This window comes from Nerophis ophidion, linkage group LG28 (genome assembly GCF_033978795.1).
Source record: "Nerophis ophidion isolate RoL-2023_Sa linkage group LG28, RoL_Noph_v1.0, whole genome shotgun sequence".
Classification (NCBI taxonomy): Eukaryota; Metazoa; Chordata; class Actinopteri; order Syngnathiformes; family Syngnathidae; genus Nerophis; species Nerophis ophidion.
Genome location: NC_084638.1, coordinates 24,981,589 through 25,002,524, shown reverse-complemented (window position 1 = coordinate 25,002,524; position 20,936 = coordinate 24,981,589). Strand labels below are relative to the sequence as shown.

Sequence of the window (20,936 nt, the reverse complement as noted above, 5' to 3'; positions counted from 1 at the left end):
TGCTGTAAACGCTTAAATGACGTCATGTCGCGTCGTTCCTCTGACTCCCGCGCATTTCACATCTCGCGAGAACAGCAGCCCTGCCTTGTGACGTCATGTGCGTTAACCCTCGTGGAAGCACGTCGACGGAGAAAAGAAGGGAGCCGAACGCTAATAAGTCAGTCTTGTTACTTTTTCTCCAGTTTTTAAATATTACCGTCGTATAAAATACATATTTGAGTCTTTATTTAAGGATAAGATCGTCTCGGTGCGCGAGAAGCATTTTGCCGCGTTTCGTGCTGACTTAGCTTAGCTCGCTAGTTAGCTTAGCTTGTTAGCTGCTAACAAAGACGCAGAAGTTGTCAACACATCGCTAAGTAGAGATTAAGTGTGAGTGTCAAAGTGTTGGCATTGTGTGAAAATGAGTAAATTACACATGTTGAGAGAGTTGGTGGACCAGCGACTAACTGCTGCCGCCGAAGAAATATTTGTAGTGTTGGAAAGAACGATAGCAGAATACGAGGCGGAACTTTCTAGAACAAAGGAGGAGAATAATCAACTACTGGACGCTGTCTTCAAGAAACATCAAGTTGTGCTGCACAGAACAGGTTTGTTGACTTCTTACTCTCACATCTTTACTAACTTTATGACATTTGGAATATAAAGCGTGCTCACAATGACAGACAACAAAGTGTCGGTTTGCAACTTTCAAAGTTACATTTATTTATTTTTTAAAAACATCAACGACTAGCTTTTTTACCATTAGTGGTTTAACAGAACACACACATACATATATATATATATATATATATATATCCATCCATCCATTCATCTTCTGCTTACCTGAGGTCGGGTCGCAGGGGCAGCAGCCTAAGCAGGGAAGCCCAGTCCAGTCCATAGTGGATCTAACATAATAGTGAGGGTCCAGTCCATAGTGGATCCAACATAATAGTGAGAGTCCAGTCCATAGTGGATCCAACATAATAGTGTGAGAGTCCAGTCCATAGTGGATCCAACATAATAGTTTGAGAGTTCAGTCCATAGTGGATCTAACATAATAGTGTGAGAGTCCAGTCCATAGTGGATCAAACATAATAGTGAGAGTCCAGTCCATAGTGGGGCCAGCAGGAGACCAGCAGAGATGTCCCCAACCGATGCACAGGCAAGCGGTCCACCCCGGGCCCCGACTCTGGACAGCCAGCACTTCAGCCATGGTCTCTCTAAGACCCATGTAGTTTAGTTTATAAGGATCCCCATTAGTCTACACCGCAGTGGAGACTCTTTGTCCTGGGGTCCAGGCAAAACAACATCAAACACTATCACAAAACAAAATATTACAATGCAGTACAACATGATCAAATAATAAATTGTTGGTATACAAAAATAGCAACAACAAAGAACCCAAAAAAAAGTAATTTGAGTTTACATAATAATGTTCATACCAAAGATAAAAAGAGCAATATAAAATATATAAATGTATATGTGTGTGTGTGTGTGTGTGTATATATATATATATATATATATATATATATATATATATATATATATATATATATATAATGTATGTATATAATATATATATATGTGTATATGTATGTATATAATACATATATATGTGTATATGTATGTATAGTATATAATACATATATATATGTATATATAATATATCTATATGTATATATAATATATATGTATGTATATAATATATATATGTATGTATGTATATATATATATACATATGTATGTATATAATATATATATATACATATGTATGTATATAATATATGTATATAATATATAGATATGTGTATATATTCGTATGTATATAATATATATATATGTATGTATATTATATATCAGTCAATCAATCAATGTTTACTTATATAGCCCTAAATCACTAGTGTCTCAAAGGGCTGCACAAACCACTACGACATCCTCGGTAGGCCCACATAAGGGCAAGGAAAACTCACACCCAGTGGGACGTCGGTGACAATGATGACTATGAGAACCTTGGAGAGGACGAAAGCAATGGATGTCGAGCGGGTCTAACATGATACTGTGAAAGTTCAATCCATAATGGATCCAACACAGTCGCGAGAGTCCAGTCCAAAGCGGATCCAACACAGCAGCGAGAGTCCCGTTCACAGCGGAGCCAGCAGGAAACCATCCCAAGCGGAGGCGGATCAGCAGCGCAGAGATGTCCCCAGCCGATACACAGGCAAGCAGTACATGGCCACCGGATCGGACCGGACCCCCTCCACAAGGGAGAGTGGGACATAGGAGAAAAAGAAAAGAAACGGCAGATCAACTGGTCTAAAAAGGGAGTCTATTTAAAGTCTAGAGTATACAAATGAGTTTTAAGGTGAGACTTAAATGATTCTACTGTGGTGGCATCTCGAACTGTTACCGGGAGGGCATTCCAGAGTACTGGAGCCCGAAATGAAAAAGCTCTATAGCCCGCAGACTTTTTTTGGGCTTTGGGAATCACTAATAAGCCGGAGTCCTTTGAACGCAGATTTCTTGCCGGGACATATGGTACAATACAATCGGCAAGATAGGATGGAGCTAGACCGTGTAGTATTTTATACGTAAGTAGTAAAACCTTAAAGTCACATCTTAAGTGCTCAGGAAGCCAGTGCAGGTGAGCCAGTATAGGTATATATGTATATATAAAGGTATATACAGTATAGGTATATATGTATGTATAAAGGTATATACAGTATAGGTGTATATGTAGGTATATATGTATATAAAGGTATATACAGTATATGTATATAAAGGTATATACAGTATAGGTATATATGTATGTATATATGTATATAAAGGTATATACAGTACAGGCGTAATGTCATCAAACTTTCTTGTTCTTGTCAAAAGTCTAGCAGCCGCATTTTGTACCAACTGTAATCTTTTAATGCTAGACATGGAGAGACCCGAAAATATTACGTTACAGTAATCGAGGCGAGACGTAACAAACGCATGGATAATGATCTCAGCGTCTTTAGTGGACAGAATGGAGCGAATTTTTGCGATATTACGGAGATGAAAGAAGGCCGTTTTAGTAACGCTTTTAACGTGTGCCTCGAAGGAGAGAGTTGGGTCGAAGATAATACCCAGATTCTTTACCGAGTCACCTTGTTTAATTGTTTGGTTGTCAAATGTTAGAGTTGTATTATTAAATAGAGGTCGGTGTCTAGCAGGACCGATAATCAGCATTTCCGTTTTTTTGGCGTTGAGTTGCAAAAAGTTAGCGGACATCCATTGTTTAATTTCATTAAGACACTCCTCCAGCTGACTACAATCCGGCGTGTTGGTCAGCTTTAGGGGCATGTAGAGTTGGGTGTCATCAGCATAACAGTGAAAGCTAACACCGTATTTGCGTATGATGTCACCTAGCGGCAGCATGTAGATGCTGAAGAGTGCAGGGCCAAGGACCGAACCCTGGGGAACTCCACACGTTACCTTAACGTAGTCCGAGGTCACATTGTTATGGGAGACGCACTGCATCCTATCAGTATGATAAGAGTTAAACCACGACAGAGCCAAGTCTGACATACCAATTCGTGTTTTGATACGTTCTAATAAAATATTATGATCGACGGTATCGAAAGCAGCGCTAAGATCGAGGAGCAGCAACATAGATGACGCATCAGAATCCATCGTTAGCAATAGATCATTAGTCAATATATATGTATGTACATACATATCATATATGTATGTATATAATATATATATATGTGTGTGTGTGTGTGTGTGTGTATATATGTATATATATATATATATATATATATATATATGTATATGTGTGTATTATTTATATATATTTATATATGTATGTATATATGTATATACATATATGTATAATATATGTGTGTATGTATTTATATGTGTGTATATATATGTATATATGTATGTATATACATATATGTATAATGTGTATATATATGTATATACATATATGTATATATATGTATATACATATATATGTGTGTATATATGTATATACATATATGTTTATACTTATGTATATACATATATGTATATATATATATGTATGTACATATATATGTATATTTACATATATATATATATGTGTGTGTACTTATATATATATATATATATACATATATATATATGTATATATACATATATATGTATATATACACACATATATATGTACATATACACACATATATATGTACATATACATGTATATATGCATATGTGTATATATATATATAGTGTGTGTGTGAATATATATATGTACATATATATGTATATATACATATATGTATATGCATTTACATATATGTGTATACATATATCTATATATGTGTGTATGTATACATGTATATGTAAATATATATTTGTATACATACATATATTTGTATATATACATTTATTTTTGCATATATACATATATATTTGTATATATACATACAAATGTGATATATACGTGTATAGATATATTTATAAAAAATATGCATATATATATACATATATATGTATATATACATATATGTGTATATATAGATATGTGTATATGTACATATAAATCTGTATATATACACGTGTATATATTTGTATATATACACGTATATAAATATATGTATAAATACGTATATATATGTATATATATACATATGTATATATACATATATGTGTAGATATAGATATATGTGTATATGTACATATAAATCTGTGTATACATATGTGTATATATGTATATATACACGTATATAAATATATGTATAAATATATATATATGTATATAAAAATATGTATATATACATATGTATATATACATATATGTCTATATATAGATATATGTGTATATACACATATATCTGTATATATACATATGTAAGGATATATACATATATATGGATATATATATATATCCATATATATATACACATGTATATATGTACATATATACATATGTATGTATGTATACATATACACGTATATACACTCTTACTAATATGCGCCACACAGTGAACCCATTCCAAACAAGAATATCAAACACATTTTGGGAGAACATCCGCACTGTAAGACAACATAAACACAACAGTACAAATACCCAGAATCCAATGCATCCCTGACTCATCCTGGCTACATTATACACACGCTAGCACCAAACCCCGCCCCTCCCACCTCAACCAACGCACATAGGGTGGGGGGGGGGTATGTGCTAGCGTCTGTATAATATAGCCAGGAAAAGTTTGAACAAGTATGTCTTGCAGCAGTGAGCATGCGTCTGCAGGAGCCACATACAACGTGTAACTGGGCTGGTAAGCTGTTTTTGCATGTTGTAGAGGGTGTTAAAGGCAGGGCTTGCATTGCATTCCCTTATTATTGTTGTTTGGATGAATATCATCAGGTATTCACGAGAATAGATACTTCGAGAATTTGGGAACCTCCGGAAAATATGGGAGGGTTGGCAAGTGTAATGCTTTTATTTATCAATCAATCAATCAATCAATCAATCAATCAATCAGTGATTATTTATGTAGCCTTAAATCACTAGTGTCTCAAAGGGCTGCACAAACCACAACACAAACAACTATGACATCCTCGGTAGGGCCCACATAAGGGCAAGGAAAACTCAGAATGGCGGCGCCCGGACGGGCTGCAATGTGGACAAGCTCTCGGTAAAAATGGAACATTTGGCAAAAATACCGGACAATTCTGCAAATTTCATGGCTGGCCTACAGCGTGGACATTCCGTGATCACTTATGACCGCCAGACAATTCTGGATGTGGATAGATCGGGCCGTTTTGGACTGAAAGACGCGTGTTTGTTGGACCGCCTAGCTAGCATGGGAATACTTCGCCGGCTACATCCAGCGGCCTGTGAAGCAGCGGAGTATAGTACCATCGGAAGCCGTTTTCGGAAGAGACGCAAGCGATGTGATCGGAAGCAGAAACGCGGCTGCTGAGCGGGACTAACAACAAAGCAAAAGGCTAATACCCACAACTGGTCTGGGTAAGGAGTCAGTTAAGTTAGAACAAGTTTTTTCTGCTATGACTGTGCCAGAGTTGGACATGCGTTCTACTGAGGTGGTAAATTATGATGTGTTTAGTTTATCACAGCACCAAACAAACAATCGGAAAATTCCCGTCATATCAATTCCTAGATATGGTCGTAATTATTTTAAGTGCACTATGCATAATAAACGCAACATTGTTAATATTGCTACTACGAATAATTGGATCAAAAACTCCTTAAAATAGCCAACTACCTATAATATAGGCTTTTTAAACATAAGATCATTGTCTCCCAAAACGTTACTAGTTAATGAGGTCATCAGAGACAACGATCTTAACGTCATCGGTCTCAGCGAAACCTGGCTTAAACCAGATGACTTTTTTGCGCTAAATGAGGCATCTCCTCCTAACTATTCGCATGCGCATATTGCCCGTCCCCTTAAAAGGGGTGAGGGCGTCGCACTAATATACAACGGAAACTTTAACCTTAGTCCTAACATAAATAATAAATATAAATCGTTTGAGGTGCTGACTATGAGGTATGTCACACGCTGCCTCTATACCTGGCTGTTATCTACCACCCCCCAGGACCCTATTTGGACTTTATCAATGAATTCTCAGAGTTCGTTGCTGATCTAGTGACGCACGACGATAATATAATTATAATGGGGGGCTTTAATATCCATATGAATACCCCATCGGACCCACCGTGCGTAGCGCTCCAGACTATAATTGATAGCTGTGGTCTTTCACAAATAATAAATGAACACACGCATCGCAACGGTAATACGATAGACTCAGTGCTTGTCAGGGGTATCACCGTTTCCAAAGTTATAATACTATTGTATACTAAAGTAATGTCCGATCATTACTTTATAAAATTCGAGGTTCAGACTCATGTTCGTCAAACTAATAATAATAATAACTGCTATAGCAGCCGCAACATTAATATGGCCACAACGACAACTCTTGCTGACCTACTGCCTTCGGTAATGGCACCATTCCCAAAGTATGTGGGCTCTGTTGATAATCTCACTAACAACTTTAACGACGCCCTGCGCGAAACCATAGAAAGTATAGCACAGCTGAAGTTAAAAAAGGCTCCAAAAAGGTGTACCCCATAGTTTACAGAAGAAACTAGAGCTCAGAAATTATTATGTAGAAAGCTGGAACGCAAATGGTGCACGACTAAACTTGAGGTGCACCATCAAGCATGGAGTGATAGTTTAATAACTTATAAACACATGCTTACCTTAGCTAACGCTACATATTACTCAAACCTCATCCGCCTTAATAAAAACGATCTTAAATTTTAGTTTAGTACGGTAGCATCGCTAACCCAACAAGAGACTTCTTCCAGTAGCTCCACCCACTCAGCAGATGACTTTATGAAATTCTTTAATAAGAAAATTTAAGTCATTAGAAAGTAGATTAAAGACAATGCGTCCCAGCTACAACTGGGTTCTATTAACACAGATACGACTGTATATACGGCGAATACTGCCCTCCAAAATAGTTTCTCTCGTTTTGAGGAAATAACATTAGAATAATTGTTACGTGTAAATGGAATAAAACAAACAACATGTTTACTTGACCCACTTCCTGGGAAACAATTCACATTGTAGGAATTTTTAAGAATGTATTTGTAAATTATGGTGGAAAATAAGTATTTGGTCAACCATTCAAAGCTCTCACTGATGGAAGGAGGTTTTGGCTCAAAATCTCACGATACTTGGGCCCATTCATTCTTTCCTTAACACGGATCAATCGTCCTGTCCCCTTAGCAGAAAAACAGCCCCAAAGCATGATGTTTCCACCCCCATGCTTCACAGTAGGTATGGTGTTCTTGGGATGCAACTCAGTGTTTTTCTTCCTCCAAACACGACGAGTTGAGTTTATACCAAAAAGTTCTATTTTGGTTTCATCTGACCACATGACATTCTCCCAATCCTCTGCTGTATCATCCATGTATCCACTGTTGTTACCCGAAGTATATTAAGTGGGATTTTTCAGAAAAACAAATATATACGGTAACACTAAAGCAACCTGTCTCTGTTATCACTATAGGTGTATAAATAATAATTTAGTGTTAAATAAAATCAGTCCCTTGGACACAAAACTGAAAATAATACAGCTGTCCAAAAAGTGCACTTCTGTTGCTCTTGGAACATGCTAACTACACACACACTATGACACTAAGAACACCACAGTCATCAATCAACAATTCTTCCCCCCTCACATGAGAGCGAAGCCTGGCAATAATTGCATATTGCCTGTTCTGCCCTCACTATACGTGTTGAACTTATACAGCTTGGCAGACAGCTAACAAACAATCCAAAGCAGATTAATCCATTTAGGCTCTTTATTGTCGTCGAGCTTGCTTAGTCTTTTCCTATCTTTACTTTTGTCTTGCACTGGACTGTTATTTAATTTTTTTTAACTGAAATACATACAATGACAAATGTATAAGCTACGTGATTCAATCAACATACTGAAATGTAATACACAATATGTAAATATTAGCTTCACACAAATATACAGCATTATCAAACAAATACTTCTGAGTGTTGAAACTATTTCGATGGTGGAAATATAAGACTGGCAGCCATTTTAAGCCATCAAAACATCCATTGAAACAGTGCACAAGAATCGTTTTTCAATAAACATCTTAGTATCAAACTTAACCACTTTCCACCTTAATATTGAGTTACATAAACAAGTTAAAGGCCTACTGAAATGAGATTTTCTAATTTAAACGGGGATAGCAGGTCCATTCTATGTGTCATACTTGATCATTTCGCGATATTGCCATATTTTTGCTGAAAGGATTTAGTAGAGAACATCCACGATAAAGTTCGGAACTTTCTGTGTTAAGAGAAAACCCCTGCCTCTCCTGGAAGTCGCAGACGATGACGTCACAAGTGTGGGGGCTCCTCAAATATTCACGTTGATTTTAATGGGAGCCTCCAACTAAAAGAGCTTTTCAGACCGAGAAAACGACAATTTCCCCATTAATTTGAGCGAGGATGAAAGATTCGTGTTTGAGGATATTGATAGCGACAGACTAAAAAAAAACAAAAAAAACGCGATTGTATTGGGACGGATTCCGATGTTTTTAGACACATTTACTAGGATAATTCTGGGAAATCCCTTATCTTTCTATTGTGTTGCTCGTGTTTTAGTGAGTTAAACAGTACCTGATAGTCGGAAGGGTGTGTCCACGGGTGTCTTGACGTGCAGTGTCTCAGGGGAGTCGACGGCCGCTATGGACGGCACAAGCTCAGCTTTTATACGGTAAGAACTGACTTTTTAACCACAATTTTCTCACCGAAACCTGCTGGTTGACATTTGGTAGGAATCCATGTTCGCTTGACCGCGCTCTGATCCATAGGAAAGTTTCACCTCCAGGAATTTTAAACAAGGAATCACCGTGTGTTTGTGTGGCTAAAGGCTAAAGCTTCCCAACTCCATCTTTCTACTGTGACTTCTCCAATATTAATTGAACAAATTGCAAAAGATTCAGCAACACAGATGTCCAAAATACTGTATAATTATGCCGTTAAAGCAGACAACTTTTAGCTGTGTGTGTGCGCAGCGCTCATAATTCCTAAAAACCCGTCACGTCTTGCGTACACGTCATCACTACACGACGTTTCGAAGACGAAACTCCCGGGAAATTTGAAATTGTAATTTAGTAAACTAAAAAGGCCGTATTGGCATGTGTTGCAATGTTAATATTTCATCATTGATATATAAACTATCAGCCTGCGTGGTGGGTAGTAGTGGCTTTCAGTAGGCCTTTAACAATATTAAATAATCACATGTATGTACAAAATAACAAACACGACACTACAGTGTTGTCACTATGACAGGTGTAACCGCGCTCCAGCGGCAGTGTTCATTAATTGTCTTTACTGTAGCATAAAAAATGCAGATGGCCTTAAAACGCCACAATTCTCAGTCACCCTATTTAAGTACCCAAAATAAAGACTCGACATAAATATAACTTCAATCGGACCAGAAACATTGGAGGAAACAGGATTAAAACCCGATGCTAACCGCCCATAGAAAATACATGGGTACGGCTAGTAGCTACTATTAGCAAACAAATTCACTTACCAACTCGGCTTAATATCTCAACATCGACACACTCTTTCGTCGCAACTCTGCCCTGATGGTCGGCACCTATAAGTTTACAGTTAGTTGTAAAATGTTGGACAGTTGTTTTTACGATATGCAGGCAAACGACAACTTTAAAACATACCGGCTTCAGATGTCCCCATGTAGGCCTAGCCGAGTAGGCAAGAATGATCTCTGGGATCACTATCGCCCTCTGCCACAGTGCGTCTTCGCAGCCGTTTTATGATTGCCCAGCACAAGAAATAGGTTACACACATACAGTTGTTGACAAAATACACTGTACATTATATACCTCAGCTAACTAAACTATGGAAATGTACAATATAATTCATATAGCAATACGGTTTCACTGCACAGCAGTTAGCCGAGTCATTGCGCAATCCACGGGGAGGCTCAAGTGGCTATGACTCACCGCAAGTATTTGAACGGCAAATGTGAAAATTCAGCGATTTTGAATAAAAATAATCTAAAACTGGTGAAGTTAAATGGAAAATAACTTAATAGTATAATCACTGGATACATACAATAATCAAAATTTTTTTTTTTTTCTTTTTACATTTTTTTTTCTTTTCATGATGGCACGTGAGGCCCCGCCTCACCTGCCTCCGTGACTGCACGTCACTGGTATATATATATATATATATATATATATATATATATATATATATATATATATATATAAATAATATGTGTATGTGTATATATGTGTGTGTGTGTGTGTGTGTGTATGTATGTATATATGTGTGTGTGTATGTATGTATATATGTGTGTGTGTATGTATGTATATATGTGTGTGTGTATGTATGTATATATGTGTGTGTGTATGTATGTATATATGTGTGTGTGTATGTATGTATATATATGTGTGTGTATGTATGTATATATATGTGTGTGTATGTATGTATATATATGTGTGTGTATGTATGTATATATATGTATATAAATATATATATATGTATATGTGTGTGCATCAATCTATTAACGTCGACAATTATTTTATCGCGCATTTGCGTATGTTGTTTACATGCTTTTATTTTGTCAGCGCCTATTGCTGGCTCCTGCGGAAAAGGAAAGAGAACGCGGAAAAAAACTAAACAAGAAGGGTAACGCAACAGAACTTTTACAAAGTCATTTTCATAATAAAGTACTTCCAGGCGGCGGATTAGACAGAAGCAAAGTGGTTTGTAGCCACTGCCAAGCTGAATTTTCTTATCACAGGAGTACTTCCGGTCTAAAATATCACCTTCACGCGAAGCATACTGTTGATGCGAGCACACCATTCAACAAAGCGGAAAGTGGAGCCTGGCTACTACGTTAAATGCAGCGTGCGGGAGAAGTAGAGATAAAGGAGAGCAAGAGAAGCTAACAAATGCCATAGCAAAGGGGATAGTTCCAGACTGTAGGCCCATTAGTGTTGTGGAAGACGCCGGCCTGAGAAACATTGTGCGAATCGCAACAAGTGACATCGCGTATGAGCCGCCATCGAGACGCACCATCGCACGAAGACTACACCGGTTATATGAAAAGGAGAGGACTGTAAAAGTGACAACTTTACAACGTGCAGCTGTAGTTGATCTCAGTGGGGACTACTGGACATCAATCTGTAAGCAGAATTACCTCGGAGATACAGTGCATTATATTGATGAAAAGTGCATTCACATGCTCCGTCTATCATGATAACAGGAGACGCACTTCACTGAAGTTATACAGTGTTAAAAGTGTGTTTGCGCAGAAAATGTTAGGGCACTTTAATTCATAGGGAAGTACTTCTAAAATTAATAGCCGTCAGGCTCTAAGAATGAACAAACTGCACCGAGTTGAGTGAGATTCTCTGAAAGAACACCATTACTAACATGGACTTTACATTCTAGTCCCCTGTAAAGGAAATCCTAGCAGTGAAGTGTTTTGTGCTTCACCCTTTCTTTTCTTTCTCCCTGATTAAAGAACATGTTTCTGCTGTTACCTCAGAAATGGCCTGTTCGGATGTTATGATTGTGGCTCAGAGAATTGTATGTAGATTATATTGATTTTACATAACAAACAGGATAACTTAAAAACCCTGTCAGTGGCAATAAGATTGAATGTTTGTTTTTACAATTTTTGGGTTGATTTTCATAAAATATGCTATTTAACAAGTACTGATTTAAATTGTGTTTGCACAACAAATGTTTTGGCACTTTTGTTCATATGGGAGAATATTCCAATAAAGGTGCACTACACACTACTTTGGAATTCATTATTGGGCTTTGCGTATACAATGCAGTTAATCGTGATTAATCGGAGAAATAGTGTGATTAACTTTGATTGAAATTTGTAATCGTTGCCCACCCCTGATATATATATATATATATATATATATATATATATATATATATATATATATATATATATATATATATATATATATATATATATATTAGGGGTCTAACGGTACACAAAAATGTTGGTTCGGTATGATTCCAACCCTTGATGCTGAGTGCCAAGCAGGGAGGTAACGGGTCCCGTTTTTATAGTCGGCTGGGGTTTGAACTCAAAACCTACTGATCTCAGGACGGAATTTCTAACCACTGAGTAGGTATTTTAAGCTAGGTTTGTGTATATTTTCAATGTACGTTTAGGGTTAAAAAGGGGTTAAAAACAGTTCATTTTCGGTACAGTAGGAAAACAACAAAATATAAATTTTTTTGTTATTTATTGACAGAATTTGCAAAATCTTTCACCCAAAAAAATATTTTTCTTAGTGGAATATTTGATGTGAAGTAATGGGAAACTTGGATAGGTTAATAATTCATAATAACATTGATTTTGATTCAATATTATGTTTTGAGCAATGACAGTTTGAAATAAAATTTAAAAAAGCTTTGTTTTATTAGTCAACATTGCAACTTTTTCTAAATTACATTTAGCCTTTAAGCTTTTTTATTTCACTTTTGTTTGTTTTTGTTTATTTTACTATTATTTTTAGAATGTGCCGTGGGCCTTTTAAAACATAAGCTGTGGGCCGCAAATGGCCTCCGGGGCACACTTTTGACACACCTGATATAGATAATAAAAAATAAAATCTGATAAATGTATGGGTAAAAAGCAGAGCCTGGCGACGCATGCGCGTTTATCATAATTCTCTCCCTCTCTCTGTCTCTATCGCTAATTGTAATGTCACCATCATAAAGTGTAGTGTCACCATCATAAAGTGTAGGGTCACTATCAGTGTGGAGTCATACCAAAGACTATAAACATGGGAGCAATTACCTCCCTGCTTGGCACTCAGCATCAAGGGTTAGAATTGGGGGTTGAATCACCAAAAATGATTCCCGGGCGCGGCCACCCCTGCTGCTCACTGCTCCCCTCACCTCCCAGAGGTTGATCAAGGGTGATGTGTCAAATGTAGAGAATAATTTTGCCACACCTTGAATGTGTGTGACAATCATTGCTACTTTAACTTTAGTGTCACTATCATAAAGTGTAATGTCCCTATCAAAAAGTTTAGTGCCACTGTCACAAAAGTGTAGTGTTACTGTCATAAAGTTTAATGTTACTATCATAAAGTGTAGTGTCACTATCATAAAGTGTAATGTCACCATCAAAAATTAGTGTCACCATCATAAAGTTCAGTGTCACTATCAAAGTTTAATGTCTCTATCATAAAGTGTAGTGTCACTAACATAAAGTGTAGTATTATTATCATAAAGTATAGTGTCACTATCATAAAGTGTAATGTCATTATCATAAAGTGTAATGTCACTATCATAAAGTGTAATGTCACTATCATAAAGTGTAGTGTCACTATCATAAAGTGTAATGTCACCATCAAAAATTAGTGTCACCATCATAAAGTTTAGTGTCACTATCAAATTTTAATGTCTGTATCATAAAGTGCACTGTCACTATCATAAACTTTAGTGTCACCATCACAAAAGTGTAGTGTCACTATCACAAAGTGTAATGTCATTATCATAAAGTGTAATGTCATTAACATAAAGTGTAATGTCACTCTCATAAAGTGTAATGTCACTATCATAAAGTGGAGTGCCACTGTCACAAAAGTTTAGTGTCACTATCGTAAAGTTTAGTGTCACTATCATAAAGTTTAGTGTCACTATCATACAGTTTAATGTCACTATCACAGTGTAGTGTCACTATCAGTGTAGTGTCACTATCACAAAGTGTAATTTCACCATCATAAAGTTTAGTGTCACCATCATTAAGTTTAGTGTCACTATCAAAAGTGTAACGTGTAGTGTCACTATCATTAAGTGTAGTTTCACTATCATAAAGTGTAGTGTCACTATCACAAAGTGTAATTTCACCATCATAAAGTTTAGTGTCACCATCATTAAGTTTAGTGTCACTATCACAAAAGTGTAGTGTCACTATCACAAAGTTTAATGTCACTATCATAACGTGTAGTGTCACCATCATAAAGTTTAGTGTCACTATCATCACGTGTAGTGTCACTCATTAAGTGTAGTTTCACTATCATGAAGTGTAGTGTCACTATATCACCAAACTGTGCCCAAGACCCAACCTCTGGGCTGATAATTTTTGCTTGTCCTGAAGAATTTGGAGGTAATCCTCGTTTTTCATTGTCCCATTTAAAGCACCAGTTCCATTGGCAGCAAAACCGGCCCACAGCATAATACTACCACCACCATGCTTGACGGTGGGCCTGGTCTTCCTGGGATTAAAAGCCTCATTTTTTTCTCCTCCAAACATATTGTTGGGTATTGTGGACTTAATGCTGTGCTCAGTGCGCCCTGGCCTTTTCCCCTGCCGACCACTGAGGAACCTGTTTTTATTTGTAATTCATGGTGTGTACTTCTGCCCCATCGCCTTTTGTTGTTATTTATAATTCTACCTTGCCTCCCGTCTCTGCATCCTGGGGTCACCTTCTTGATCGGTTCTTAACAAAAACTGGCCCAGAGCATAATACTACCACCACCATGCTTGACGGTAGATATGGTGTTCCTGGTCCAAACATATTGCTGGGTATTGTGGCCAAACAGTTCCGTTTTTGTTTCATCTGACATCACATGGACAAAGATCAGACCTTCCGAAAGAAAGTTCTGTGGACAGAATTATGTTCCTTACGAGTGTATGTAAACTTTTGATCGCGACTGTATGTTGGTGCCGGACAATGTCTCATGTGACTGACCAAAACTGGCCTTCTCTAAAGCATGCGTTTGTCTTCTCGTGTCCCGCAGACGTCGCTGATGAACATCTTGTCCACCTGCGGGAGGAAGAACCACCACCCTTGTGCATAAAAGAGGAAGAAGAGGTACCACAGCCCCCGAACATTAAAGAGGAAGTGGAGGAACACGGCATCAGTCAGGAGGGAGAGCATATTGAAGGACGGGCGGAGTCCCCAGCGACTGGTGTCCCTGTGAAGGGTGAAGATGACGAGGTCAAAGGTGAAAGTGAGGAGAAGAGGGAGGCGGAGCCTCCAACTCAACACATGACAACAGAAGCTGATGGAGACCACTGTGGAGGATCACAAGCAGACAAGATCTCAGCTCCACCATCAGATAGTGAGGACACCACGCCACACTCTTCTAAAACTGATGGTGAGGACACGTCTTACTCTCCTGACACTGATGATGAAGACTCTACAGACGACAAGACATGGGACCCGGACAGCCCTCCCTGGAAATGTCCTCACTGTGACAAAAGTTTTGGCCTCAAAACGTCCCTAAACAGACACATGAAAAATCACACCCAAGAGAAACCGTTCCCGTGTTTGGCGTGCAGTCAAGTATTCAGCCTAAAAGCAGACCTGATAAAACATGCGAAAATTCACACTCAAGAGAAACCTTCTTCTTGTTCATTGTGCGGCGTACTTTTCACACGGAGTGAAAGCTTGAAAAGACACATGAGAAGGCATCCTGGAGTGAAACAATTTTTCTGTTCTGTGTGTGGGGCGGGCTTTTCTAAAAAAGACAGTTTGAACAAGCACATGACAACACACACTGGGGAAAAACCTTTTTCCTGCGCAACCTGCGGCATGTGTTTTACAAGGAAGGACAGTTTGAAAGATCACACAAGGAAACACACCGGGGAAAAACCTTTTGCCTGCTCAACCTGTGGCTTATACTTTTCCCGGAGGATCCAAATGATAGAGCACACCAGACTGCACACCGGTGAAAAACCTTTTTCCTGCGCAACCTGCGGCATGCGTTTTACAAGGAAGGATAGTTTGAAAGATCACACAAGGAAACACACTGGGGAAAAACCTTTTTCCTGCTCTACCTGCGGCTTATGTTTTACCAGAAGGCACCACTTGAAATTGCACACCAGAACGCACACCGGAGAAAAGCCTTTTTCCTGTTCTGTGTGTGATACCAATTTCAGTCGAAGGGATTGTTTGGAAAACCACATGAGAACGCACACCGGAGAAAAATCGTTCTCCTGTACAACGTGTGGTTTGAGTTTTACAAAGAAGAGTAGTTTGAAATATCACACGAGAATACACACTGGGGGGAAAGTGCTGAGTTGCAGTGTGTGCGACGAAACATTCTATCACCAGAACCAACTCCACAATCACCAGTGTGCTGGCAGTAAAATAGAAAAGCGCACCGCGGACCTCCACCAGGATCCGGATGCTGATCAGGACCAACACCGAAATGTGATCACTTGTTCCTTGACCAATTTCTGACATGTCCTGGCACTGATATTCAAGCAGACTTGAGTTTTATTTTGTTATAACTCAAACTGCCTACCTTACAGTCAAAGTTCCTTTTAGTTACTTTTCACTTTAATAGCAAACTTGAAAATATGTAAAATAGTCCTGCACCTGGCAGCTGCGGTCAATCCTCCGGCAATCGGCACACCTGAAGTTGATCAGAGGTTCTACCTTCAAAAGCCTGCACAACCTGCTTTTCCGGGTCAGAACGTAGTCTTCTGTTCAAGTACACTACCCCTTCGTTCCCCAATTTCCAGCTGTGCGCCTCGTCTCAGCCCGCCTTTCCTCTGCTTCCCTCACTGCCTCTTGGATCTCGACCTTCCGCTTGGACACGGACCTTCTTCGGCTCGCCATACTTCCTGTCTGCTCACGGGCCTCCGAGCTATGCCTTGTCCCTCCTGATCTTCCGCCTCTTGTTCAACACTACTGGTAACACTCAACAGCTAATCTCCACACACACACACACACACACACACACACACACACACACACACACATATATATATATATATATATATATATATATATATATATATATATATATATATATATATATATATATATATCTGTCCTGGTCATGAAGTTAAAGTGCATCCAGCAGTGGAGGCTCCTCTATGGGGTCTTGGGGCACTAGGAGGTTAACCCCTTTACTACTGTTACCCCAGGTGGCCCTTGGCAAAGGCCTAGTACCTGACTGCCCCCTAGCCAGTGATACAGTGAAGACCTCAATGGTGGAGCAGGCGAAAGACGGTAGATGTATGAACCACCATACAACCCTGTGGAGCGTCACAACGGCTGGGGTGGCGGATGAAATCTGCAGCAGAAAAGGGTCCCCAGTCGCCTTAGACTCCATGCCACTGGACCCTGACCTGGATTTGTCAGGGATCGTGTCGTGACCGTGTGCACACCAGTCTCCCCACGTCAAACAAAGTCCCGCTCAGGCATCCTCCATAAAGGGATATCCGCCTACCAGGACGACCGTCATACTCCCTTCAAGTGACCACCGATGATGGTATCTAATACATCATAAAGTTAAATACAATGCCCCCTTGTGGTCTGTGCTGTCTACTCCCCCCTTCACCCACACCCCTGTGCACAATCCTTTTTTATGATAGACATTTTTGTTTGTACTAGCAATTTTAAACCAGTGCTGTATCCTTTCCATGTGACCTTGTAGAATAAGATCTGTTTCTTCATAAATAATGCTCTGAATCTTTGAGACGGTCAACAAAAAATCAAGTCTATTTTTTAATTGGTCAATTGGTTCACTTGTCTCTGATTGGCAATCTGGGCACCCCAGTTCCAAGTTGCCAGTTAGGCTCCTTTTTATGCCAGCCCTGTCCTTCTGTCAGTGCTTTATCATTGCTTGCCCTTGCTTCGTGATCGTTGTTTCGCTTGCGCCTGTATTGGCAGGTTTCCCGTGCACTCCCCAGCTGCACCGTTTCTACCTTGCTTTTCACGTAGAGTAAAGTGAACCACTGAACATAACATGAATGTACAGTATTTACCTTGGAGACTGGCTTTCTATGGATTCTCCTTCCAGCTGCTTCTTTGTCATACATACAGTTGTGATCAAAATTATTCAACCCCCACACAATTTTGGTGTTTTAGCAAGTTGGACATTTATTCCATATTTTGTTTATAGTCATATCAAATAAAGATGTGTCAAATAGACAAATGCAACTTAAATTCCATTCATCCATCCATCATCTTCCGCTTATCCGAGGTCGGGTCGCGGGGACAGCAGCCTAAGCAGGGAAGCCCAGACTTCCCTATCTCCAGCCACTTCGTCTAGCTCTTCCCGGGGGATCCCGAGGCGTTCCCAGGCCAGCCGGGAGACATAGTCTTCCCAACGTGTCCTGGGTCTTCCCCGTGGCCTCCTACTAGCTGGACGTGCCCTAAACACATCCCTAGGGAGGCGTTCGGGTGGCATCCTGACCAGATGCCCAAACCACCTGATCTGGCTCCTCTCCATGTGGAGGAGCAGCGGCTTTACTTTGATTTCCTCCCGGATGGCAGAGCTTCTCACCCTATCTCCAAGGGAGAGACCCGCCACCCGGCGGAGGAAACTCATTTCGGCCGCTTGTACCTGTGATCTTATCCTTTCGGTCATGACCCAAAGCTCATGACCATAGGTGAGGATGGGAACGTAGATCGACCGGTAAATTGAGAGCTTTGCCTTCCGGCTCAGCTCCTTCTTCACCACAACAGATCGATACAACGTCCGCATTACTGAAGACGCCGCACCGATCCGCCTGTCGATCTCACGATCCACTCTTCCCCCACTCGTGAACAAGACTCCTAGGTACTTGAACTCCTCCACTTGGGGCAGGGTCTCCTCCCCAACCCGGAGATGGCACTCCACCCTTTTCCGGGCGAGAACCATGGACTCGGACTTAAATTGTAACACTGTATTTTACAAAATACCTAAAAAGGACATTTTCTTAATATCTCATTGACAAAATGATTGAACCCCCTAGTTCCATGCGTCTTTAGTACTTAGTAGAACACCCTTTGGCAGTAATGACATCCTTCAAAGGTGATACATAAGCGGACACAAGCTTCTTGCAAGCATCTACAGGTCTGGCGACTGTGAAGGCCACTCCAGAGTCTTCCAGCCCGTCTTCTGCAACCACTCTGATGTTGATTTGGAGGTATGCTTGGAATCCTTGTCCTGTTGGAAGGTCCAACGTCTCCCAAGCCTCAGCTTCCTCACTGACTTCATGACATTTGCAGCTAATATATCCTGCTAGGAAATACAATTCATAATGCCTTGAACGCGATGGAGATTCCCGGTACCTGAGGCAGAGAAACAGCCCCAGAGCATGATTGACCCCCCACCATGCTTAACAGTAGGCAAGGTGTTCTTCTCTTTGTAAGTTTCATTTTTTCTCCTCCAGACATAACGTTGATTCATAGGCCTAAAGAGTTCCACTTTGGTCTCATCACTCCATAGAACAGTTTCCCAAAACTTTTGGGGTTTGTCCAGATGATTTTTGGCATACTGGAGTCTATTTTTCTTGTGCCTGGTAGTCAGAAGTGGGGTGCGCCTGGGAGTTCTTGCATGGAAGCCTTCATCTCGTAGTGCGCGCCTTATTGTCTGGGACGAAACCTGCTTTCCCCCCTCTGCAATGTCCTGTTGTAGTTCCTCAGCTGTTACTTGGGCGTTTTTCACCACTGTATGCTTCAAATACCGGACAGCAGTTGCACACAGCATCCTCTTTCTACCACGCCCAGGTAGTGTTTCCACTGTGCCTTTAGCTTTAAACTTGCGAATGATGCTCCCAACTGTGTCTCTTGGAATGTGTAATGTCTTTGCTATTTTTTAGATCCATATCCTCTCTTTTGAAGAAAAATTACTTCCTCTCTTGACTTCTTTGACCACTCCCTGGACTTCACCCTGTTGCAAATACACCATTGACCATCTACAAGGAGCTGAGTGTCAGTCTCTTTCAATCAGTTTAATTGTTGCTTGTTATGGTTCTAATCACATCTACAGGTGTTTTCAACACCTGATTGAAAATATCTTATTCAAATTCTGTTCTTAAGAGTTATGATCTTCAAGAGGTTGAATAATTTTGTCAATGAGATATTAAGAGAAATGACACTGTTTGGTATGTTACAAAATATAATGTTGTAATTCAAGTTGCATTCGTCTATTTAATGCATCTTTATTTGATATGATTATAAAAAAAATATGGAATAAATGTCCAACTTGCTAAAACACCAAAATTGTGCGAGGTTGAATAATCTTGATCACAACTGTATCTATAAATAAATATTGATTTATCTATCTATATACAGTGTATAGATATAAATGTATATATAAATAAAATAAATAATAATACTAATATTATAATAATATTATAACATTATAATAATATTATAATAATAATAGTAATATTTATTAATAAATAATAATAATAAAATAAATAAATAAAATAAATAAATAATGCATATACTTTCTTTACCTGTTATATATATTTTATTATTCTAATACAATACATAGTATTAATAAATACTTTGTTATTGTTGTACATAATTCTGTTTTGATACGCAAACAGCAGGTTTTCAATGATCCTGCACACACACTCACACTGAATCTTAATTTTGCCATGAAAACCTGCATTTTAATCTTTAATTTAAACAC

The 20,936-nt window shown here is 38.9% G+C and overlaps 1 protein-coding gene across 2 annotated transcripts; it reads left to right on the top strand.

Annotated features, from left to right (window-relative positions):
- The first annotated feature begins 184 nt into the window (after positions 1–184).
- On the top strand, positions 185–18,475 carry LOC133544986 (zinc finger protein OZF-like). Of its 2 annotated transcripts, XR_009804696.1 has the most exons (3): positions 185–587; positions 15,312–17,215; positions 17,452–18,475. XR_009804696.1 is itself a non-coding variant. In XM_061890260.1 (2 exons), exons 1-2 carry the CDS (start codon positions 401–403, stop codon positions 16,757–16,759), a joined length of 1,635 nt encoding a protein of 544 aa, XP_061746244.1. In that variant the 5' UTR covers positions 185–400; the 3' UTR covers positions 16,760–17,266. The 2 variants fall into 2 exon arrangements, 1 of the variants encoding a protein (XP_061746244.1); XM_061890260.1 differs by lacking the exon at positions 17,452–18,475 and having other exon boundaries at positions 15,312–17,266.
- The last annotated feature ends 2,461 nt before the right edge of the window (positions 18,476–20,936 follow it).